This window comes from Convolutriloba macropyga, chromosome 4 (genome assembly GCF_964194025.1).
Source record: "Convolutriloba macropyga chromosome 4, txConMacr16.3, whole genome shotgun sequence".
Lineage (NCBI taxonomy): Eukaryota > Metazoa > Xenacoelomorpha > Acoela > Convolutidae > Convolutriloba > Convolutriloba macropyga.
The window spans coordinates 73,230,831-73,257,104 of NC_134471.1; the positions used below are offsets into that span (position 1 = coordinate 73,230,831).

A 26,274-nucleotide genomic window follows, 5' to 3' on the forward strand; every position below is an offset into this window, starting at 1 on the left:
TACAAGGTAAGGCTTCGAAAATTGATTGAAGGAAAAAGAGTGGGATTTAATTGGTTATTCTTATCAATATGAACTGAAGGTAAATAATTACTATATTTCGTTAAAGTTTTGAACATAAATTAAGGTTGCAAAATTTAAATTAAAGTGAGGTGAAATGAAAGTGAGGGTTAAGTATTCGTTCAAACTGTCAGTACTTCTGATACTGATTGTAAGAGAAAAAATGGGACACAAAAAGTCCTTCTTATCGAAATAAAGTGAGCGGTATTTACAATTTAAATCCTTCAAAATTCTGAATATATATTAAAAGTTAAAGTACAGTGATGACGACACCCCTGATCACAAATTGCTGACATTTATGAAATAGAAACGCGAAATTTCGAGATCAGAGACGGATTTTTGTATAGAGTTTCCGCAACTTTTTTGTCTCTGTTTTCTACAATTTAACCCTATTTTTTCCACGCAAAAGGTGGTGACAAAATGTCGCCACTTATGTTCGTAAACGCGGACAACACTGATCTGTGGGGTTGGCGACGTAATGGGCAAAAAGATTACAATGATTAAGTTTTGTGAAATGTCTTTACAGCCGAATGTAAGTACGTTCCACATCTATTTGATACTATTTATAATTTTAATGCCCTCAACTGCTTTGTGGAAAGCATTTTCACAAAATTTAAGCACTTTCTGCGTCGAACGGAAGTCGGCACCTGAAGTCCGCTACCTTATTTGGAAGTAGATTTTTTGTTACCGGTACACGTTTAAAATGACAATCAATATTGTATAAATTCGAATTCCGTTTCTTCTTGGCTCTTTTAACTGTTTTTTTTTCAAATCTTTATGAGGAAGCAATATCAGAAACATTCATTAAAAAAATGTAAATGAGAAAACAAATCAACGGCCGCTCTATATTTTTTGAGAATAAGTTTGTTAGTCTTAAATAGGATTGCAAATTTCTCGCAGTCCTTTTTAATTAATCTTAAAAGACAAATAAGCGATGGCAGTTGATATGGGGTTGTTGTTATTTCCAGACAAGAATCAAACTTATTACGACCAGATGGAGAAATTTGTCACCGTATTCCGGAATCCTCTTCGAACTACCTTGGCCGAATTTAATCGGAGAAGATTCGGCCAGCAAGGAACATTCAAAACTTTGAGGCAATTTCGACAAGCCGCGGGACGGAAAACAAATAATGATAATTACAAAACACAGAACTTTCAAACATTGTACGAACTGCAAACCGACCGCGGATTTAGCCTACAAAAATCGATGGACGAAACTGGAAAACCAATTTTGGTTTTATCGTACGAAGATATTCAGCAAAATTTGTTGTCGCAGCTTTTAAGGATATTGTTGTTTTTCGGCTTAGGTGACAATATGGATTATTGGCATAGGGCTATTTGTACATGTTATAATGAGTTTCGCAATCAGAGAGCTAGGAGGGTTTACACGTTTAATATGGAACAGGCGGCGACATATTATTTGAATAAAACTAAATTTTTAAATGATTTGCAATTGTTTGATCAGTCTTTTCGTGCCAAAAGATTACATTTTCTCAGAATTGATGAATATATGTCCACTTTCAAGTGAAAATTTAGTTTTTGCGAGCATTTTGTTTTGGTATTTGCTCTGGAACGAATTTCGAAGCTAGCCTCGTAGTCAACGTGAAAGCAAAAATTAGTTTTCAGGTTAATTTAAGCTGAAATGCATCGCTTCAGGGCTAAGGCTCTGACTTCTTTCTGATAATTGACCGCTGATTTCGAGGATGTTGGCATTAACATTTAGTGTACGCTTAGTATGTTTCTAATTTACAGTAGTTAGTAACCTCTGTTGGTTATAGTAATTATGAAAAGGTTTTTCGAGATTTTTTGTTTCACTCCTTTACAGTCTGCTAATCCTAGGGCCCCAATCCCGTTAAACACACATAACCAGCCTCTTCAAATTAACACACTATACTCCGCCACCTATCCTTAAGTCTCCTGGCGCCTCCCCCTACCCCCCTCCCCCCATTTGTTCCCTCAGATTCTCCACCGACCATTTGTTCTATTCAAAACTGAAAAAAATTATCAGCCTTTTGAATATTTTTCACGACTTTTAAGAAAAATATTTTTGAGTGGTCTTGTTCTTTTCTATTACTGTATCTCCTCGTAGCGCCTAATATTGAACTCTCCTCTAATAGTGCCATTTAAAACACTTTAATGTGTTTATTACCTCCTCCCTCCATCCCTCCCTCCACCCCTCCTTTTTTAAAAGCCATTCTCTCCTCTATTCATATGGAAGCAGGTTACAATAGAGTCAACCCAAAGCCAATATTCTTGTTTATATTATGCTAGTCATTGAAAAGTCGTTGGTTGACCATGTCTTCTAATTTTTTAAATAGTTTTTAACTCAATTTCCTTAAGTTTTGTAAAATCGTTATTCCCGGGCCGAGGAATTTTGGCCAAAATTATGTAGGATCAGCGGCAACTAGCGTTGACAAGTTGGAAAATTCACCGCAATTTTACATAATTTTGCGTTGAATGCGTTGAATTTAAAGACAAAAATTCAACGCATTCAACGCAAAATTATGCAAGAAATGGCGGTGAATTTGCCAACTTGTCAACGCTAGTTGCCGTTGATTATACATATTTAGCGTTGAATTGAGCGCAGATCTTACATATTTAGCGTAGAATTTAGCGTAGATCTTACATAATTAGCGTTAAATTTAGCGTAGATCTTACATATTTTTGCGTTGAATTTAGCGTTGACCTTACAAAAAATCAAAGCGTTCACTTGAACTATTAATCTCCAATCGCGTATGTGACTCGAACTACTGACCTTCTGCTTGCTTGTCGCCGCTTCTACCATTGTGCCACAGTAACTTGGTTTCCTTAAGAGCTGCAATCCTTATACAGCGTAGATGTTACATATTTGGCGCTGAATTTAGCGTAGATCTTACACGTTTTGCGTTGAATTTAGCCAAGATCTTACATAAATTCAACGTTTTCAACGCATTTACCATGTGAAGCGTACTGGGAAAAATTTAATTTTTTTTAAAGTTTTGAAAAAAATTCGAATTCCTAAAATGGTCTGAAAAGGTTTTTGCACCGCAATAGAGCACCCAAAGGTTATTTTTTGCTGACTTCATTTTTCTCACTTGTGCAGTATAGGGGTCGAAACAGTGAAAAAACTAATTTTTCGTAAAATGGTCTGAATTGCACTACAAAAGAGCACAACACTACAAAATGCGTTGAATTTATGTAAGATCTACGCCAAATTCAACGCAAAATATGTAAGATCTACGCTAAAATTCAACGCTAATTATGTAAGATCTCCGCCAAAATTCAACGCAAAATATGTAAGATCGGCGTTGAATGCGTTGAATTTACGTAAGATCTACGCTAAATTTAACGCAAAATATGTAAGATCTACGCCAAAATTCAACCCAAAATAGTTAAGATTGGCGTTGAATGCGTTGAATTTATGTAAGATCTAGGCTAAATTCAACTCAAAATATGTAACATCTACGCTAAAATTCAACGCTAATTATGTAAGGTCTCAGCCAAAATTCAACGCAAAATATGTAAGATCTACGCCGAAATTCAACGCAAAATAGTTAAGATTTGAGTTGAATGCGTTGAATTTACGTAAGATCTACGCTAAATTCAACGCAAAACATGTAAGATCTACGCCGAAATTCAACGCAAAATAGTTAAGATTTGAGTTGAATGCGTTGAATTTATGTAAGATCTACGCTAAATTCAACGCTAAATATGTAAATTCTACGCTAAAATTCATTGCTAAATATGTAAATTCTACGCTAAAATTCAACGCTAATTATGTAGTATCTACGCCAAGTTTCAACTCAAAATATGTAAGATTGACGCTCAATGCGTTGATTTTATGTAAGATCTACGCTAAATTCAACGCTAAATATGTAAGATCTAAGGTAAAATTCAACGCTAAATATGTAAGGTCTACGCCAAAATTCATCGCAAAATTATGTAAGATTGACGTTGAATTGATGTAAGATCTACGCTCAAGCGTAGGTTTTACATAAATTCACCGCATTCAACGCCAATCTTACAAAATTTTGCGTTTTTTAGCGTTGACACCTCGGCCCGGGTTGTGAAACAATAATCACAGACTTTCAAGTTGCAGTATTGATTAGTACGCCCATTTAGACCATTTGTGTTTATACAGTAACGAATTTCTTGTAAACTGAAACTTCAAAAATTGTTTACTCGTCGTGGGTAGGAGATTCGTGGGTACAGGTGATAAGTTGGTTCGTATTATAGTAAGTGTGCTATACTTAAAGGTACCAGTTGCAATTTAAGGGGTCTACAACGAGAAGTTTTGCCCTGGTTTGGAAACGTATGTTATGTCATCTTGCTTTGCTAATTACTTTGGAAGTGAAAAATGAATACAATCAAAAAGGGATTTAGTTTTTCAACACTCACGCGGTTTAAAAACTAAAACTGTGCTTCTTGAAAGTGCCAACTTCAGACATTTCAGTTGGATCTCAGATAAAAAGTAAAAGGTAGCAAAGATCTTTATGAATTATTTAATGACTTATCAGTGACAGGAGTAAGCAGAGTGGGCTTTTTAACCCAAAAAGTTATGAATCAATTATGCCAAAAAATCAGACGTACATGAGACTGAATGTTTTAGAGGATGGCTTTTCACACATTTGGGATTATCATATCATCAACCACTCCCCAATTACCCGGGTCGAGGTGTCACCGCTAAAAATCGCTAAAAGATGTAAGATTTGAGGTGAATTTGAGTAAAAGTGTAAGATTTGCGTTCAATGCGATGAATGCGGTGAAAAAAACTTTTAAGCGGTGGAAATTTTTTTTCAGCGCTTAAGCGGTGAAAATTTTTCACCGCTACAAGCAGAATGCGGTGAAAAAAAATATTCACCTCTACCAGCAGAATGTGGTGAAAAAAATTTTCACCGCTACCAGCAGAATGCGATGAAAAAAGTTTTTCACCACTAAAATCGCAAATCTTACAAATATTCACTGCGCTAATTTCAACGCTTATCTTATATTCACAAGAAATATCACATATGTAAGTCACAGATGGCGTAGTGGATTACGAATTCGGTGACACGCAGAAGGTAGAAGTTCGAACCCTTGTACGGCAGTTTCTTTTTTGTAAGAATTCCGGTGAATGCGGTGAAAAAAATTTTTTCATCACAAAAGTTAACGCAATTCTTACAAAAATTCACCGCTTTCAGCGCATTCAACGCTAAAAGATGCGGGAGCTTTGCGGTGAAAAAAGTTTTTTCACCGCTATTCACCGCTAATCTTACATTATTTTTTTTGCCAAAACCTCGACCCGGGTGCAGTAACTCCACAATTCAATTGATGTTCAATATTGTTACAAATCTCCATGTCCTCGAGAAAAATACAGAATAAATCAATATGCAAAAATGCCCCGTTACATTTATTAACGTCGACTATTTGAACATATCAGAGTAATCTTAAAGCTGCTCTTAGAATGTTTTTCTGCTAATGCAAATGCAGCAAAAGGCAAAAGCTATTTCGGAAAAAAACGGTAGAAAAAAAGTAGAAAGAAAACTTAATTTTAGATATGAGATAAGCTCCCACGACTATTTGAACATAACAGTGTATTTTTAAAGCTGCTCTTTGAAAATTTCTCCGACTAATACAAAAGTTGCAAATGCGGTTCCGGTTAAAAGTACGACAGAAAAAAACTCACTTCAATTTTAGATAGTAAATACCCCCCCCCCCGACTACTCGAACGAAAAAGGGTTTATAAAATTGCTACTTGTTTCTCTTCGTAATACACAAGCAGAAAAAGCGGTTTCGGAAAAAAGACCCACAGATAAACGCCCGCTTAATTCGAAATTATAAAAACACCCACACGGATTTAAAACCCCACCAAAAAAGAATCCCGCCGAAACTAAGCCCCACTGAAATGAAATCCAACGAAAAAAAAACCCAGGGAAATATCATTTAACGCGTTTGGCCAAGCTTGCTATTCAATACCCAAATTGTGTGAATACCCCTGATTTCCTGTCAATATGCGTTTCAGGGTCTAATTGGAATACAGAAGCTTGCAACAAAACCATCCCCATTTGCAGGATATAAGATGAAGATAAATGATCGATAGTATCCTTCACAGTTGATAATGGAGTTAGTAAGTAGAATCGAGCCATTTAAACTGATAAAAACTGCTAGGTATATAGTGGATACTGTTCCAATAGAATGATTCCAAGCATATGCTCCATATCATCTGGCAATAAATTTTGTGTCATGCAGAAACTAACAATCTTTATTCGTTGATTGCAAAAACACGGAGCAGTAATAAAAAAGTCTGCTAATAATTCGCGGTTATCGAGCTAAATAAAGTTTATGATAATCCAGCATCTTTCACCTAATTTTTTGAATCTGAAGATTGTATGAGTTTGTTCAATTTTTCGGTAATCTTCTTAATTAACTCCATTCCCGGTTCAAATATTCAATTGAACCTGAATAGCATTTCAAACAGAGTAGCAAAAGTTATATATGATTAAGATTGGGACTTATTTAGGTATACAACTTGGAGTATATAGCAAATATCTTCTAAACTATGACCTTGGTAAGTGTGCTGATTGCTTGAACTACCCCCCAAAAGATATAAAAATCGAAAAGACATCCAAGTACATTTTTGATATAGTTTACTCTTTTCTCTTTTGTATTTTGACATAAATGAATGACCATAAGTAAATGACCATCAATTATAGATAGTAAATACCCCCCCCCCGACTATTGGAACATAAAAGAGTGTTTATAAAATTGCTCTTTAATTCTCTTCCTAATACACATGCAGCAAAAGCGGTTTCGGAAAAAAGACCCACAGAAAAACGCCCGCATAATTCGAAAGAATAAATACACCCCCAACGAATTAAAACCCCACCAAAATATAACCCCGTGGAAACAAAATTCCGCCGAAACAAACCCCCACGGAAAAAAACCCCCCAGGGAATAAACCTGGCTTCAATTTTAACGAGCAGCTCATTTAACGCGTTTGGCCAAGCTTGCTATTCAACACCCAAAATTTAACAATGGCGGCTGATTCCCTGTCAATACAAATTCCAGGGTCTAATTGGAAAAAAAGAAGCCTACACCAAAACCACCCCCATTCGCAGGATATAAGATGATGATATTTGTTTAATAGTATCCTTAACAGTTGATATTGGAACTAGTAAGTAGAATCGAATCATTTTTAAATCATACAGGTATATAGTGGATACTAATCCATTGGAAAGATTACAAGCATTTGCTTCATATCATCTAGCAATACTTTTTGTGTGGTGCTGCAACTAACAATCTTTATTCGTTGATTGCAAAAATACTGAGCAATAATAAAAAATTTGCTAATAATTCTTGGTGGTTCACCAGCGCAATAAAGCTTCTGATAATCCAGCATCTTTCACTCAATTTTTTTAATTCTCAGGATCTTATGATTGTGTTCAATTTTTCCGTAATCTTTTCAGTCAACTCTATTCCCGGTTCAAATATTTAATTTAACTTGAATAGAAAGTCAAACGGAGTAGCAAAAGTTATCTGTGATTAAGATTGGGACTCATTTAGTTTAAAAATTAGGAGTATATAGCAAATATCATCTAAACTATGACTTAGGTAAGTGTGCTGTGCGTTTAAAATACCCCCCAAAATTGTGGAAAAAATCCAAAATACATCCAAGTACAATTTTGATATAGTTTACATTTTTCTCTTTTGTATTTTTTTGCCATAATTGAATGGCCATAAATGGTCCTCAATGGCACCTAATGTTGTTTTTCAGAGCACACAACATCTCGTAAAAATAATTTTTCCATTCTCACGAAGTCAGCGCAATTCAGTATTAAACTAACTTCGAATTCACAAAAATTCATTCGTATTTTTTCTGAGTTTTCGTTCAGCAGTTTCTAAAACGAAACAAAGTAGAATTAATGCTGAATTATATCGAAATATTACTTATTTGCACAATGCTAGCTAAATTACAAAAACATCAATATATTATTTTAAGCAGCTAGAATTTTTGAAGAATCGAACATTTACAATGCCCACGTACGTTAAGATTTCAATAGAAAACTAAAATCATTGCACTATAAAATTATTGCACTAGTATTTTAGCAGCGTTTCGACAGGCGAGAAATATATAAATATGACCCCCAAAATAGATATAATACTTTTTCAATAAACAACAGTCAGCATGGCAATAAAGCAAAAACGATTGCGCGTCCCTAAAAATTTCAACTTTTAGGTTTCTAGAGCTGTTGCTGTAACTTTTGCCCGTTCATTTCAATTCAAAATTTTGAACCAGTTTGTTCAAACTCAATTCGCTTAATAAAAAAATTTATGCTCCCTTATAAACATCGCACATGTATGCGAATTGTACAAATTTATACAATATAACGGGTCGTTTTTGCTTCTTTGAAATGTTGTTAAACCAAAATGGATAACAGCAAACGTTTCGTCGTAGATCGTGTTTTCGAGAACCTTTCGGTAAAGATTTCTCGTAACTATCGCAAAACTTCGTCTCTATTTTTTGCTGTGTCTAAAGATAACATTACGCTAGAAATGGACAGTAGATACAGATGAAATCAAAACTGAATAAATTCCCTTTTTTTGTAATTGGATTTTACAATTTTACACACGTTTACAGCTACCGATATTAAGTCATGTGTCTTAGAAAATTGACTCGAACTCAAGTATCTATACACATGTCAAAAACGCGATATGCGACGAAATGAAATATTTCTGCACAACAAATCTGAATTTTCACTGAATTGTTTCTATAAATTTTCCGCCCAGTTCGTTCAAGTCATCATTTCGACATCTGCACAGCCTTGCAAGTCGCTTTCGGAAGGACGAGTTCACCAATAAGTAGATGAAAAAGTTAACCGAAAAGTGAAGATTGAACAGACAAACAGACACGCTTTCGAGCATCCGATAACAGTTCTTTTGTTCGACTTTCCACTCAATCGGCCAGAAGAACTCGAGAAAACTCGAAATACATTGCGGTATTACCAATGCTGTGAAACATGCAGTTGCAATAAACATAATGGTCGTCATTCGCTTTTCGTGTCGACGTCTTTTGCATTCCCGAATATAACCAGGAAAACTATCTCTCCCGTTTTTGTTCAGGTCATTCAGCGCGTTTCGGAATAAAACCCGCAAGTTTTTCCCTTCTACATCCGATTTATCGATTGACGTTTTGGGGAAACTTTGGTTTCGACGATATGTGGATCCATTTTCGATTTGACGAAGCGACTGGATTTGAAATTCGGATTTGGCTACTAAGTTATCCTCGGGCAAGTCCAGCCTTAGCTCGGAAAAATTATCACCCTGTGGGTTCAGGGCAGAGTTCGCGACTGAAGTCGAAGCAGTGTCAATTTGGGGGGCGTTTGAGACGGGTTGAATTGCCAACAGCTCGGAAACTTGTCGGCTGTTGGGTGCCGAAGTCGTCTTTTGTAATATGTCTCGGGTTTTTGCGGCCGCGGCTGCGTTTAAGTTTACAATTCTTTTCAAATGAAGCTTGTGTAATTTTTTTGATATTTTGTGATATGTGAAGACCATTGTGAATATGTTGAGGAAAGCCAGCAAGCACCGGACCAGCAGGTAGTAGCCAAACATTGGGTCGTGACCTTCAGCGCATTTGGATTTAAGAACGGGAATTGAAAGGATGATTGAGAGTGAGATCATTCCGATGACAACTTTCAGAATTGACTCTTTCTTGTAAACAACTCCGTGCAAGACAGGCTGAAATTAACTCAAAAATAAACAAATTTTACTCCAAATGCTAAAAATAAATAAAAATATTTGAAAAAAGGACAGACTTTTCTATTTGTCTCCCGTCTACATGAGCAGTTCTGTGTTCTGTTAAACAAAACCGGTTTTTGAAAAAAACCCGTAGAAAAATCCCAACTGAATTTTAGATAGGAAATAAACCATCACGGAAACGAACTCCAGTTGACTTTTAACTAGCTGCACTTTTCGCGCGTATGGCCATGCCTCGCGGGTCATGGTCATGCCTTAGCGGCCTGTTGACTTGATATGAAGCACAACCGAACAAATTATCACGACAGACCAAAATTAAAACTTAAAATGGGGGTTTATTTCCGAGGGTTTATTTCCTATCTAAAATTATGTGTTTCTTTTACGTGGGGTTTTTTCCTGGACCCAAACAAGACTGCTCATTCCTAATTATCTATATGTGGCACTGAGGCTGTTTTAAGATCTTCTAAAGCATTCACTTTCAAGTGGCCACGAAAAACTCAAGGTGGCAAAAAAAGTAATCAACCCATGTCCAGGTTTTACAGAGAAATAACGTATGATTTGCTGTGAATAGCGGTGAAAACAAATGTTTGTCATCGCAAAATGACGGTATTTTTAGCGGCAAGTTCTCTGAAAGTGGTGCGTTTTTGTGAGAAACGCGATGACTTAAGCGGTAGAATTTTTTTCGCGGTATTCATAGCAATTCGTGCTAAAATCAACGGCCTGGCATGATTTCGAACCACTGCCGTCTTTGGAGCCACATCTTCCATTCCGCCACCGGTCACTACTTTACAACGCATTACTTGGAAAAATTTTTTGGCGATTCTTAATACTCGAATTTGTCAGTGTTTAATTTGTCAAGCAACATTTTAAAGGCTAGCACCGAGTAATCGAGGTTGGAAATACAAGAAAGCACGAATATTTAGTTCAAACTTTTTCCAGAATGCAAACATCCATCACTACTATCGGCGCTCAATTTTTTAATCGCTCGAGTCAATTGAAAAACCTTGTGAATATAATGCCGTTGTTGTATATTGTTTCTGTGTTTACATTGGTTATAGATTAAATCAATTTTGTGGCAACCTTCAAGAAATTTCAATTAACCTAAAAACTTGTTTTGGTGTTTTCATTGTTGGTTACATAGGATTCATTTGGGATTCCAAATTTGCTCAAGAACTGCGCCATGAGTAAGTGCTATTCATCAATTAGTCTTCTTAATCAACAACTAGTCAATCAGCGGAATTCCGATTAAGTTATGCAATTAATCTTCAGTTAGGATTTCTTCAATAGCTGCGCAATTTGACAAGAATGATTGTCATAAAACTTCCTTTTTTAATTAGTTTTGCGGTTAACATACGGCTTTTTTAACGCAAAAAGTGTTGTAAATAGATTGTAACGAAATAGATTGTTGCCACTGCTGTCATCAAAGGTCTCAAAATCTTAAAAACCGAATAGCTTTTAAGCAACTAATGCGTAAGAAGTTTGTCTGTAAGAAAACAAAAACAGATGAAAATGAACAAAAGTAAGAGTAATTATGTTGCAGCGTTCAACACAATTCTTATAACTAGTCACCACATTCACCAACGCATTTCTTCCAATTTTTGCGATTGATAGCGTTGGTATCCTGATCAAAGAAAATATTTAATATTTTTTGTGGAACCAACTTCTTTAGGTTGACACAGGGGAAAAGTTTTTCGATTAAATTTTATGGTAGGACGGCAGCTTGCATTACCTGTTGCGTGCCAATGACCGAAAATTAAAAATCCCGAAAAAAAAACAAAAAACCCAAAAAAGATAGTTTTTTAAGTTTTTGAAAGCATTCACTGTTTCTCAATTGTCAATCATGCTATCCGTCAACATAACAACCTTCCCTCGACCAAATTGTGAACGCAACATTTGAATATAAAAGAACAAAAAAGATTGTTTTCTTCAGTTTTTTTTTGCTGAAAAGTTTTCAATTTGCCCGAGGATTTCTTTCCAGCAAATAAACCTCTTGAAATTGTTCTATAGATACCGGAGGAAAGTTTTTTTGATGTTATAGTGTTATAGTGTTTTATTTCAAAATTAGCGAGATTTTTAAAAGCTAAATTTTTAATCTTCTATAAAAATACGTCAAAACGAAATGGTAAACCAGTAATTACGCTCTAGGCAAATTGGCAAAGCATCTTTTTCCGTTTCTTCATAGAAAGTATGACAGTATGCTGACTTTTAAATGAAAACTTAACTTTTTTTCCAAATCCTTTGAATTTTTGTATTCATTGTTTGATATATTTCTGCTGGTGTTTCAAAAAATTCGGCAATTTAATAATAGTCGTGTGTAGAACATCTATTCATAATTTCGATCGATTGAATCATGCAAATCTGTTTTTTTTGCGTTTGATGATGACAACCAAGCCAGAAATTATAATGTTTTCACAAAATTCATCACAAACTTTTGAGGTGTGTTTTATCATTTTCTATATTCAAAACTTCGAAATGCTCAACACTTCATAATTTTTTTAGTTACTTAAGCTATTTTGCAATTGTAACGGCTGCTCTCCTTGTGTTTGACAAAGAAAGTTTTACACCACCCAGTTCGTTCTGAGTGGTTACAAAATCTGTTCGGATACTTCGTTTATGCAGTTCGCTTTTGTAACTGTATATCCGCTCTGCCGTACTTACCGTTGCATTAATTAATTTAACTAACTTAGTTTTGGATTTTTTCTCAATTGAACTGGGTCCACAGATCACACAATACGGGATCTCTAAATTTTTACCAGTTCAATCATTTTGATGAAACAAATCTAGGGCAAAATATATGCTTGAGAAGTGGAATGAAAAAATTGTTTCTAACTTAATCCTTGATGTGTGTGTTGCGATGTTTGCAGAGTACTCACGAGTTGAATATTGGAAATCAGAACAAAAAAAATTAAATTCACTGCTCGAGACATTTTCGATACAAGACACAATATTTGATAGAATATTGCTCAAGACAAATTTTTGTTATCAAGACACAGTGTAAATTTAACAAATATACTGCTCAAGGGTTTGGTCCAGCAAGACGCAGTAACAGATATACAGCTCAAGACTATATTGTTTCCGCAATTTTACTGCTGAGTTTATGTGCTAGCTCGAGTCGCTAGATTGACAAGATATGTGAGTTCTTATTTTTGTTCAGGTTGTTAACCATTTTTGCTGTTGAGGTGGCATACGCGGCTGTTTCTGATTTGCTATACACGGTTTTCTCGCTAAGGGGAGGGATAGTCCGAATAAAAATAGAACATAGTAATAGTTTTCGTCCTACGCATTTATTTGTATCTGTTTTGAATCTTCGCTGAATTTTTACTTCCTAAGCATTTTTGTTATTCCTTTAGCACAGCTCCGACATCGATGGCCCTGTTTTCCTCCGTGAAAACATCACCGCCAGTTGGTAGTACTTGAGCGAGATTCACTACTGGCCTCTTGTAGAATCCAACTGTGGTTCGGATTTTCGCTGATCGAATCACTCCGTCGAAACCTTCAAATGTTTCGGTTATTTGACCCAGATTGTAATATCCACGTTTGTCACTGTCTTCAACAAACCACATAAGATCACCCTGCTGAGGATTTCTGTCCCTTGTGGTCTGCCATGCCATTTATTCCGACTGTTCAACGTTGGCAAGTACTCTTTACGGAATCTGTCCCAGATTAAGTCTGCGTAAGCTTGTGTTTGTCGGAAGAGCTTTCTATGATCAACAATATGCTCTGCACCTGATAGATACGGTAAACAAAGGTTCTTGTTGCCAAGTAAGAAATGGTTTGGAGTAATAGCTTCTGAATTGGTAGCATCAGAACTGACCGTTGTCAGCGGTCTTTTATTCAGCGGTTGTTCAACAAGACACATCGTGGTCGACAGAACATCTTCCGTGACTGATCGATTGCCCAACACTGCATACATTGCCTTCTTGCAACTCCTAACCAGTTTTTCTCACACTCCTCCAACATGTGGTGCGGCAGGTGGGATGAACTTCCATCTGATACCTTGTTGAATCAGATGCTCTTCAATTTGCCTCTTGTTCCATGATGCAAATACTCTGCCAGTTCTCTTTCAGCTCCAATGAAGTTTGTCCCGTTATCGCTAATCATTTTGGCCGGTTTGCTTCTTCGAGCAATGAATCGCATAATTTCGCTCAGACAACTCTCAGTGTCTAGTTTTGGTACAATCTCTTTGTGTACCGCTCGTACAGTAAGGCATGTGAATAGAAAGCACCAACGCTTTTCGTTTCTTCGACCAATCTTTACTGTGAATGGTCCGAAATAGTCTACGCCCACATTCGAGAACACTGTTGATGCGACTAATCGTTCTTCAGGTAGATCAGCCATTACTGTAGCCTTTGTTTGGGCTCTTCCCTTTCAACATCTAATGCATTTGTTTTTGATCGATCTCAAAGTATTTCGAATGCCCAGGATCCAGAATTTCTGCTGATCTATGTTTCTGACATGTTCAGTACCTTCGTGGTGACTATTCTTATGTACATTTTGCAACAATAATTCAACTACATGGTGTTTTCAATGAAACAGTATTGGATGCTTGGTTTCGAAGTTCAACTGACTTTTGCCTATTCTGCCTTGGGCACGAATAAGTCCTTGCTGCTCTATGAATGGTGAAAACTGGAGGATTATGCTGTTTCTTGGAATTTCCTTTCAAGCCTTGAGAGATTTCATCTCTTCACCAAACTGTTCTTGCTGCAATAGTCTGAAGATGCTTGCTTGTGCACCCTCTTTTTCTTCAACACTTAGTGTTTTTGTTGCCGGTTTGTGTTTTCTAAATACACGCTGTACGTATACCATTATAATTACTAGTCGATTGAAATTGCTCAATCGTCCCCATTGAATCATCGGATTCTTCTCTTCAATCTTTGCTGAGAAGACCATTTGTTCGTTTTGTTCGTCTGAAGCAATTGTTGAATTCACCTGTTCAGGCCATTCGTTCTCTCGTTGCTTCAATCAGGCCAGCCCGGTGAGCCATTCACTTCTCTTAAGTTCGTCAATATTGATCGCTCGTGTGCCGATGTCAGCTAGATTGTTAATACCACTCACATGATTCCACTGTGAAACATTAGTTTTATCCAAAATCTCAGCCACTCTGTTTGCAACAAACACCTTTTGAGCTATGAATCTATTGCAGAACAGTAGTGGAGTATGTCCAAAAGTTACAACTGTGAATCTTCGTTACGTATTCTTTCACTATCTGTTCTTTAAGTCTCACCGCCATCACTGCTGCTTGAAGTTCTAAGCGTGGTATGAAAAGGTGTCGCATTGGTGCAACTCTGCTCTTTCCGATTACAAATGCTAAGCTTGCTGAGTATTCTTTGGGCTGTGAAGATAGCTATGCCACTGCGCACATTGTGTCTTCAGATGTGTTGGCAAACACACAAAGTTCTCATTTGTCCTTGGCTGTGCCGAAGTATCTTCTATCAATGCTGGTTCCTGCTACTTCTGGAAGCTGGTCCTTCCTTTTCAGAAACTCATCTTCTTCGTTAGGTTCCACTGAGTTGTCCCAGTGTTGTCCATTGTCCAGATGCTCTTCAGTAGTCGTCTCATATGAACACTGAATGGTGCAAACAGTCCAAGAGAATCAAACACTGAAGAAATTAGAGATAAGATCTTCCTTTGGTTGATTGGGTTCTCAACTTCTTTGCTTGTACCTCTACAAACCTGTAGACTATCATCGGTAATCCTGCACTGAAGCCAAGCACGGAGGAACCTTTCTTGCCGGGTTCCACTTCAACCTGCTTTGTGTTGCTGATTGATCTCAAGTCCTCTGGGTTGGCGTTGGTTACCACGTCGCTGTTGGTGATCCACTTCTTCAGTTCAAATCAATGTTTTGAGAGAAGAGGTTGCAGTTGTTTGAAAACCTTGATTGCTTCTTCAAGAGTTTCGATTGACTTGATGAAATCGTCCCTGTAGAAGTTGTTCTGGATTGTTTTTGCTGCAATTGGGAACTCGTCCTCGCTATCGTTGGCTACTCGATTCAGAGCGTAGTTGGCACATGTTGGTGAACTCTTTGCTCCAAAAACATGACGTTGATACTCGTAACTTTGCACAGGTTCGCTCATTGTTGGTCGCCACAAGAATTTCAAGCAGCTTTTATCCCTTTCAGGAATTTGCACTTGCAGAAACATTGATTCAATATCTGCTGTTAAGGCTATTGGTCCTTTTCGAAATCTGAATATTGTTCCGATCAATCCGTGTAGTAGATCGGGTCCGGCTAACAACTTGTCATTTAGGCATATATCCTTGTATTTTGCAGCAGCGTTGCAAACACGGCAAACTTTACACGGTTTGTTGGCGTTTAGTACTGGATGGTGAGGCAAATACCATTCCTTTCCAAAAGTCCCTTTGACTACCGATTTACCGAGGATATTCACAAATCCCTTTTCAACATCTGTATCAATTGACTGTTGATAAAATTCTTTTAAATTTGGGTCTCGTTGGAATCTTCGTTCCACTGAGTAGAGCTGACCAAGGGCCGAGTAGTAGTTGTTTGGAAGATTGGGTTCTGGTTCACTCCAGAGCATGCCCACTTCGTACCGCCCGCCCGTAAACTTTGTTGTGCTCTCTAAAATTGACTTACAACATTTATTTTGGAAGCATAAGTTTCTATGTCCCACCATGATTGTATATTTTTGGCCGCTTTCACATCTTCTGTGGAGGCGAAATGAAAAACTTTTTGAATTTTCTTGCCTGTCATGGGACCACTGACTACCCATCCTAATTCTGTTAAGACAGCAAAGGCTCACTTCGTGTTCCAATCCTATAGTCCAATGGACGTTGAATTTCGTAGCAATCTTGTCCATGTATGATGCCTACTTCCATCAGGATGGACATTCAAGTGTCTGAAGTTGTTCTTCAGTTCCTTGTAATCATACGTTGTGTTTCCCAACGAGATTGATGGGTGTGCAAACGCTTCAATCGAATGCACATTTGAATGTAGTCCCTTTATTGTGATAGGAACCTTCTCTGTCCTCAAATCTTGCGTCCCATGTATTCCAGCTATGTTCAAGGTAACATCCGTACCTTTGGCTTGTAGTTGATCCTTGACACTTTGATCGATGAATTATACTGTTGACCCACTATCGAGGAAAATATAGGTAGTCAACCTATTACCACCGCTCTGAACCGATACCGGAACTATTTGAAGAAAACTAGTAACTTGGTTACTCTGGTTGATTGTTGCTGCGCTTACGTTAACTGCGTGACTACCCACGTCCATTTGGTTTTCTGAGTGTAGCAGTCTGCTGTGCTCTTGGTACATCCACTTATACCGCACGGGTGGATTTTAAAATCTTTGATTGCATGCCCTTTCCCCAGACATCCATAACATATGCGTTGTTTTCTCACTGCTGCATAGCGATCGGTGACACTCATATTCTTAAATATTGGACAGTTCCATGTTTTGTGAGTGCCATCCGCTAGTGGACAGTTGTTGTTCTGCATTTGCTTCGTTTCGTTCGCAATCGAACTCGCACTAACATTTGACAATTCTACGAATCGTTTTTCCTTGTCCGCTATTGGTCGATCATCTTCCTTTTGTTCACTCTTGGTTGATGGTATTCCTTCATGGACAAATACCATTCGAGCTAACCGTTTTTCAAGGAGATTGAGATCGGGTCTGTTTTCCTGACACTCGTCAACGAAGAATAACCACTTTTCTGTCAAGTTTGGGGGCAGTTTTTCATTAGCAACTTGCAGTGTTGAACTTGAACGCAGGTCGCCCTCATAATTGTATTGCTTCAGTACACTAACTAAGTTGCTGATTGTTATTGAGTAATTAATTATAGCCGTTGAGTCGTGCTTTTGAATTGGTTGTTGTTTGCGCAATATGTTAAGCTGAGCGTCGACAATTAGGTAAGGTCGCCCAAACTTCCGTCCCAGTAGTTCCCACGCGTGAGCGTAGAACTCTCCCAAATAGCCCGTTGCCTTGAACATTTTCGACCACTCCGGCCACTCTAGGGGGTTTCCGTCGAAAGAACTCAACTTCAACTTAGGAAACTGAATACTACTGCTTGGTTTATTGCGCTTAATACTGTCTTGTTCCCGGGCTGCGCTGGCACGCTCTCCACTGGGTGACCGTGATTTAAGTACACCTTCTTGATTGAAGCTTACCATGGGATAAATGTTGTCGATCCTGGTTTTCGCACGCTCGAAACTATAATCGTGCAAGTTTGAGAACTTATTCGAGTTATCGAGCCAACCGGACACATTTTTATTCTTCGGGGTTTTCAGGTTGAATGGTGATCTGCTTCGAATACTAGGGGCTGCACTATCATCAGAATCTGATGCTCTTGCGTCAAGATCTTCTTTCTCGTATTCCAGTTTCAGTGCACCTTCTTCTTCAAAAAATTGCATCTCCATTTAAAGCTCTTTTTTTTTCAATTCAAATCCAATTTTCTTCAACCTCATTTTTGATGCAAAGTCTTTCTCTAAAGCCGCATGTTTTTCTGCCTTTTTAGTTCGTTTATCAGAGGGGGCCTTTGAATCATTTTCCCTGTTTGGGTTTCCATGTTCAGCAGTTCGTTGAGAAACTCCTCTAACAGACTGTGAAGTTTCAGCGGCAGTTGGTTCTGCGTCGCTTGTCAATTGTGAAATTTGATTATGTTGATCCGTCATGCTTAAAGTTTGTAAGAAATTTAATCGTTGGGCTTCGTAACTTTCAAACAATTCGAGACCACGAAGAGTATTTGCTCGCTTCCGAAGAAGAATGCAATAAGAGTCGTCAAGCTTCGGTGTCTATTGATAAATGGTCTTGAGTTTGCTTGATCTATCGTTGTTTCTGATTAGCTCCTGGCCGTCCTGAGTCTTTCTTCGAGTCGTTTTATACCAATGCTGATCTGTCTATGCAAAATGTCTTGACTCTGTGACGGAGTCACTTCGTTTGTACGTTGGGACTGCAGATTGAATCTCTAAAGTACTTTTTTTATTTGCTTTAATTAAGCCTCGCTATTCAACTTCTAATGCACTTTGCCTAATTGGCTTTGAGTCGTTGAATTGCTTGTTGAGTTTTGTTTTATTCGTTGATGGTTTTGGCACTTCGCTTGTTGAGTTGGACAGCAGTTTGCATTTCACTGTCCGGGTCTGCGGACCAAATGTAACGGCTGCTCTCCTTGTGTTTCACAAAGAAAGTTTTACACCGCCCCGTTCGTTCTGAGTGGTTACAAAATCTGTCCGGATACTTCGTTTATGCAGTTCGCTTTTGTAACTGTATATCCGCTCTACTGTACTTACCGTTGCATTAACTAAATTAACCAACTTAGTTTAGCATTTTTTCTCAATTGAACTGGGTCCACAAATCACACAATACGGGATCTCCATATGTTTACCAGTTCAATCGTTTTGATTAAACAAACCTAAGGCAAAAATATTGGCCTGAGATGTGTTCTGAAAAATTTGTTTCTAACTTAATCCTTGATGTGTGTGTTGCAATTTTTGCAGAGTACTCACGAGTTCAAGATTGGAAATCAGGACACGGAAAATTGAATTCACTGCTCGAGACGTTTTCGATACAAGACAAAATATTTGATAGAATTTTGCTCAAGACAAATTTTTGTTATCAAGACACAGTGTAAACTTAACAAATATACTGCTCAAGGGTTTGGTGTTAGCAAGACGCAGTAACAGATAAACTGCTCAAGGCTATATTATTTCAACAATCTTATTGCTGAGTTTATGTGCAAGCTCGAGTTGCTAGATTGACAAGATATTGTGAGTTCTTATTTTTGTTCAGGTTGTTAACCATTTTTGCTGCTGACGTGGCATACAAGGCTGTTTCTGATTTGCTATACACAGTTTCCTCGCTAAGGTGATGGATAATCCGGATAAAAATAGAACACAGTTTTAGATTTCGTCAAAAGCATTTATTTGGATCTGTTTTGATTCTGCACTGAATTTTTACTTCCTGAGCAATTTTTTTATTCCTTAAGCTCAGCTCCAACATCAATAGTTTTTGAATTAAAAAACTGAGCCACAGTCCACTGGGATGTAAGCAGTACGGCTAGAAATTCAAATGAGAAAAAAAGATTGAAGCCAATTAAGTAATCTGTTGGCTTGCAATGTTCAGATTGCACAAAAAATTTCAGATTTGAAAACCAGAAAAATAAAAATATTAGAGAAATGCGGAAAAAACAATATAAAAAACAAACTCAAAGATTGACGGATTAATGAGAGTCGAACAAATTTTACTTCCGTATGCACAAAATCAAATTTTTTTGGTTTCTCATGAGTGAATTTTCATGCACAAACGTACCTGCAATACATAAGGGGATTTTAAGCGCTTTGGTATGCAGTTTTTAAACTCTGCGAGCCTGTGTAAAGACGCCTTGGTTGAGCAGATTTAAAGTTTAATTACTTCTGTTATCTTTATCGAATATTGATTAACCTATTTTTCACCAAAAGGAGTAAAGAAAATCTTTGGTGGCGCATATGTAATTGTCCCAAAAATCATATGAGAACAATTTTGCGGTTTAAAAAAAATTCTTAAGAAATTGTTTATTTTTCCTCTATCTAAATTTACAATATCATTAGTAAGTCGTCTCATCCGGTTACAAATCATCTTTGTTTTTTCTTTGGCTGTTTTGCTTAATTTTAACTGGATTCGTCTTTTATCTTATTGTAATAACCTAACCTCTTCTTCATTAAAATATCCATATAGAAATGTTTTTTGTCCGCCTACTTCTCTATTTAGTGTTTTTATAAGAACTTTACAAGTTTGGTATAAGTGGAGTTCCCTTGCAGTGCATAGTTTATGTTTCACTCTTAAAGTTTCTACTAAATTGTTTCTTTTCAAATTTTCATGATCATTATTTCACTTGTTCTTTCATAGTTTAATACTCCGTACTAAATAAATGGTTGAATGTAGGTAATGTAGATTCTAATCAACCATTTACGGTCAAAACTTTTAAAAAATATCTTATTGTGCTCACATTTGGTATTATAGCTTTTGTAATTCCTTTTAATTGCGCTTCAAATTCTAGCTTTGCTATGAGGAAACCGTAAGTAGAGGGGATCAGGAGCGCGTAAGTTTGCACGATAAATCCATAACTTGAAATTGTGGAAACCACTTTTTTTTCTACTATTCGAACTCATCACAATTGTATTTCATTTGCATTGCAAAATTGATTATTGTTAGTATCCGAGATTTTTTTTGCATGTATTGAATCCCACCTCTGTTTCGAAGTTGTCAAAAATTTTTCGATGACTAATTGACGTTTATTGATGTCGGAAATGGCAACGAACTTGTCTATGAAGAAAATCGCCAATCATTAACATAAATAAACTAAGTTTTACATCTGATTTACCCCGTGCAAAGACCCACGCACACACTTCTAACGTCCCCTACGTATCCACAACCATATTTTTTAATTGCAAACCTGAGAACCACGATCTGAGAACAGTTAGTGTTCTGCATAATTCTGGCTGAAATTCCGTGTATTTTGCCTCTTTTGAAAAAAACTCAGATGACTTCGGAAACCACCCGGCGTGGATGATGTAGGTCATTGCGCTGGGAAGCCCCACAAAACAATTGCCTAAAAATCTGATAAGAATTTACCATAAAGTAACATTTTGCTTGCAAAAATATAGAACCAATGTCTTTGGATTGAGGATATATAAAGACATTTTTACAAGGCATCTTTAATTTCTTTAATCTTAAGATATTTATCTCAGATGATTTTTAATATGATTTGATGTATGTGATGCACATCAGCATTGTGTATGCTACTATAGAGCACTTGAAGTTGCAAAAAGATCAACAAAAAATGCAATTCAATGGTTTTCTGTGCTCACAATAAAATAAAAACCATTTTAGGTGCACGGACTTCTTGTTTTACGAGAGCTGTTTTATTTCTTTGAAAAATTGATTAGAGAACAAAATTTTAAAGAGATGAATTCTGGTCCGACCATGTTGGAAGAAAAGACCGAATATCATGACGTTTTGCGACCAAATTGTCCCTAATTAGACCACAGCATGTGGCAATGACCTCTGATTAGACCATACCACCCCAAAAGGACCTCTGATCTGATTTTTCCAGTACAAGATGGCCTTTTCTGACTACATCGTACTTGCCGGAAATGAACACTGATCAGGCCGTTCAAGGTATAAATGACCTCTGATCAGGAAGTTTGAGGCTAGATCGACCTCTGGTCAGACCATACAAGCCCAAAATGACGTCTGATCAAATTTTCCAATTCAAATTTGACCGCTGACTAGACGGTACCTGGCGGAAATGACCTCTAATCAAGCCATTTGAGGCAGAAATGACCTCTGATCAGGAAGTCTGAGACTAGATTGATCTCTGGTCAGACCATATCAGTCCAAAATAACCTTTGATCAGATTTTCATATTCCAAGATGACCTCTGATCACACGGTACCTGGCGGAAACGACCTCAGATCAAGCCGTTCGAGGCTGAAATGAACTCTCATCAGGCCGTTCCAGAAGGAAATTACCTCTGATCAGGTAGTGTGAGGCTGGGTTGACCTCTGCTCAGACCATCCCAGCCCAAACTGACATCTGCATCAAATCGTACCATCCCAAAATGGCCACTTAATAGATCATTCTAGGCTGAAATGACCTCTGATCAAACCGTCCGAGACCGACGTTGCCTCTGATAAGACCATGTCACTATAGTCGTGTTTTCAAAGATTTTTCCTAGGTGTGTTTTTCGAGCGCAAAAACATGGGCAATGATATTTCCTAGTTTGTAATGAGAGATGATCTGATCAGAAGTCAATTCGGGGTTTGATCGCACATTGACCTTTACGAACTTCTTTTATCGATCTTAAAGTACTTTATTTTGTCATTTTGGTAAATTGTTGCTGTTTTTTCTTTTCTATCATAAGAATTTAGTATAAAACTTACTTTGCATATGCTGAGATAGCGTTCCAATGTAATATTAAAATAAAGCAGCCATGATAAGAACTGCTGAAAAGCGTGAGTGATTGCAACAGTTCTGAAGAAAACACAACTGTTCACAAAAGCATCAGGCAAGATTTTATCATTAATGCCCATGAAAATTATCGACCCACTGAATATAAGATCAATTAACGAAAGAAACGTGATATAATACTCGGTAACTGTCAATTTTTTATAGTTTCTTGAAAATAAATAGCTGAAAAATATTAGTAAATTAACAGTAAAAGCAATAATGGCGTTTACAAAGATCAAAATCCACATAAAAGAGCTAAAGTTTTTGGGAAATTTTGGGCAAATTTGTTCATAATTTGAATATAGGTAACTTTCATTCACCGTAACAACATCAAATAATGTGAAATTTGTCGTGGTATTTTGTAATGGCGGCATTCCTCCGAGCTTAAATTTTTCCATGTTTTTTTTTATTTCAAGCGAAGATTAAAAGTAACTCAAGTGTAAAAAAGCGAGGACTAAAGGGAGGTTAGAGGAGCAATTAGTTAACATCGTTAAAAAGCCCAAAATAAACAAGAGTAAACAAATCGATGGTGAAAATAGAAGGAACTGTTTTGCGTAGCATTAACATAAAAAACAGTAATCAGAATAAATTATCACCACTCTGTTTTTTTCCTCTATCCAATTTATTCATATTTGTTTTATTTGTTTTTACGCGACAGTGACATCTGAAGTAACAAACAAATAAACAAAAAATAAACAAAATATTTGAAAAATAACAATATCGAGACAACAATAGCAAGCATATGATAGGCAGCTCACCTTTTGTCAGTAAATATTTAAGTAAAAACTAATAAAGGGAAAGTAAAGTCCCCAAAAAGTTGTTCTTCACAAAGTAAGCTCGTCTTTTTGCCAGTGAATTAAAAGTGAAAAGGAGGAAATGAACAAAGTCAACAAAATGTTGTTCTGCAGAAAAATGGTAGATGTTGACTTTAAAACATTGAGAATAGTATTATGTTCTCATATAGCTGTACTGATGGAAACTTGGGGACAATATGGAAGTTCAATTTCTCTTGGAAAGAGTGATGACTTAATTATTCTACTTTTCGGAACGGGAATTTAGGAAATAAGGGAAAAATTCATGATGCTCTCTCCGCGTAAATTGACAATTTGGGCATTTTGATAGGAAAAATGGGATAACATTTCCGCGGTTTGGGCTCAATTTGCAGTGCTAATCACTGTTCAAGTATTCCAAATTGTCGAAAGAAAGGTAAATTATGGTGAACAAAAATTCGCAGCCTTTTACATAAAAAACGGAGGTTATAAAGAGCTAACAGTCGAAGTATTTAAAAATCAATATTTGAGGCTGATGAAGTAATTAAACAAACAAAACAACAGATGTGTTTTTAATTTGCGATCCATGAAAATGTATTCTCGTAGAATCGTAAATAGTGAAATTTTATGCCTTGTTTACAACGATTTTCACTCGAAATTTACAATCCTAATTTCTTTCTGCAAATATGTGCTCTTCAACTTAAAGGCTGTTTATTGTTAGCCAATCAGATCTTAGATAAATGAAAAAAAAATTGTGTTGGAATAATTTTGTGGCGCGACAGTTGAGAAGTTTAGCGCTAAGCTGACTTGCGTAAAAATTAGTATTTGCAATGCTTTTTTTTTTAACCAATTAACGATCAAATTATAAACGAATCTGTCCAAAAAAGGCGCTGAAATTTAAGGAATTCAGACTTTTAAAAGTGGTTTAATTACGCGCAAATATGCGTACAAAAATACTCTTTTGAAGGTTAAAGACTAACGCGGGTTAAACCTTAGAGAAAAATGAGGGAAAGGGAAAGATGGAGATATGAAACACACTCGCAGTGGTAATAAGCTGCTTCAAAACCACCTTTTAAAGCCCTGAGTAGCACTGTAAACCTTTTTTATCTTAGTATCAGAAAAGTCATCAATTATAATTGCATTTGCTGCGATTTTGCATAAAATTAAGCTGACGTCGATAAAACTGATTATCTTTGGTGGAAGTTTTTCAGTCTGCAATAGAGTTTATTTATGCATCTTGTTAAAAGGTCTAGACTAAACAGACTAATTAAGTAACATGAAACGTGCAAGGTTACAGGGTCGCATGACCACAGCTGCCCTAGAGATCACTTTCCTTACAACACTTTCCTTACCCCCCCCCCCCCCCCCCAAATCCCAACCCACAACTCAAAATACTGAAAATCCCAATGCCTCCCAGACGGAAAAGGTCTACGTCCAGATCATTCCAAAAGGAAATTGCCAGTGACCAGACCCTTCCGCAGTAAGAATTTGATTTCCCGAGCGTTTTTAGTGTGGTCAAAGCACTATTTGTCCAGATCGTCCCAGACTGGAACGATTAAGTCATGCTTTATGAGTCTCAACTCTCGCAGCGGCTCAGTTGTTCTTGGCGCGTTCAATAAGCTGCAGAACTTTGCTCGAGTAAATTTAAAACGGATTTGTCACTATTTTCCACAATATAGCTATTAGCAACGTGTCGATTATAAATAAATTGAATGAAAGTAAATTTTAAAAGTCCCTCACTCTACAAATTTCCGTGTACAAAGAAAAGTTGGGGAGGGTTTATATGCGTATGATGGCTGTCAGGAAAATTTAGTTTCCTAACAGGATATTAAGTGATAAAGAAATTCGAGAAATCAGATCCAGAATAACTGAAATTTTGATCACTCTTGTTCAAAAGAGGTTAGTGTTGTTGGGGGGGGGGGGGGGTTAGTGTCGTTGGTGGTGGTGGGGGGGGGGGGGGAGTTTAGTGTTGGTGGTGGGGGGGGGCTGTAAGGGGGGGGGGGGTTCGTAGTCAGTGTTGGGTAAGGGGGGTCTTCAATGGAATTTACAAAAATATGTTTGTCTTACAATTTATTTAAAAAGATATTTGTTTGGTAAACTTTCTAATTTAATGTTTTTTTCTTTAAACAATTTGCAAATGATATATTGTATGGAATTAATTTACAATTATTTGCAAAAAATTCATTGTTGGAAGTCTGGGGTTGCAGATAATTGGATCATGCCCGTACAGAATCAGCATGAGAGGACTGCGTTGTGTCTCACTATATTTTTCTTTTTTTAAAACTTTACAATCAATACAGCAATCACTTTGAATTTTCTGCGCATAATTAAAAAAATCAAAAGAAGCAGGATGTGTTAACATAAAAAGTGAAATGAGAAAGCGTGCAACCAACTGATGTTAACAAATAATAATATTAGAACAAAACGTTTTTGAAAGAAATAAAGCATTGTAATTTTGCTTGAAAAAGTAAAATTGCGAAAATCCCTCAAAGTTAAGAGAAAAATTCAAATTTTTTTGAAATGCTTTCTGCTTGTGCTTGTAGTGCTCAACGGAACAGGACCATTATTGTTTAGGAGACTTAACTTCTGTTGTTTATTAATAAAACAAATTTAGCTTACAAATTTTGCTTCAAATTTTCCCTTTAAAAACACGTGCAACAACAGTTTATCAGGCAATTTGTGAGCAAAATGACGTAAAATGCGCCTGTAAAAACGAATGAGAGCAGAACTTGACCAAAAGAAACATGCAAGAATCTTGCCAGATAAACATTTGGTCTCGACTAGGGCAAATAAGTGA

At 36.9% G+C, this 26,274-nt stretch overlaps 1 protein-coding gene across 2 annotated transcripts; it reads right to left on the minus strand.

Annotated features, from left to right (window-relative positions):
* Positions 1–8,694: 8,694 nt before the first annotated feature.
* Positions 8,695–24,203, minus strand: LOC142338666 (uncharacterized). 2 transcript variants are annotated; one of them, XM_075388522.1, is made up of 2 exons: positions 22,641–24,203; positions 8,695–9,750 (listed from the first exon to the last, which is right to left on the minus strand). In XM_075388522.1, the coding sequence occupies exons 1-2, from the start codon at positions 23,103–23,105 to the stop codon at positions 8,770–8,772; spliced, it is 1,446 nt and encodes a 481-aa protein (XP_075244637.1). In that variant the 5' UTR covers positions 23,106–24,203; the 3' UTR covers positions 8,695–8,769. The 2 variants fall into 2 exon arrangements, with proteins under 2 accessions (XP_075244637.1, XP_075244638.1); XM_075388523.1 differs by lacking the exon at positions 22,641–24,203 and adding an exon at positions 21,153–21,188.
* Positions 24,204–26,274: the final 2,071 nt, after the last annotated feature.

Coding starts and splice junctions, on each gene's coding strand:
- LOC142338666 (XM_075388522.1), bottom strand. CDS start 23,105: ATGGAAAAATTTAAGCTCGGAGGAATGCCGCCATTACAAAATACCACG. Junction 9,751..22,640: donor GCTATCTCAGCATATGCAAA/GTAAGTTTTATA, acceptor AGTTAATTTCAG/CCTGTCTTGCACGGAGTTGT.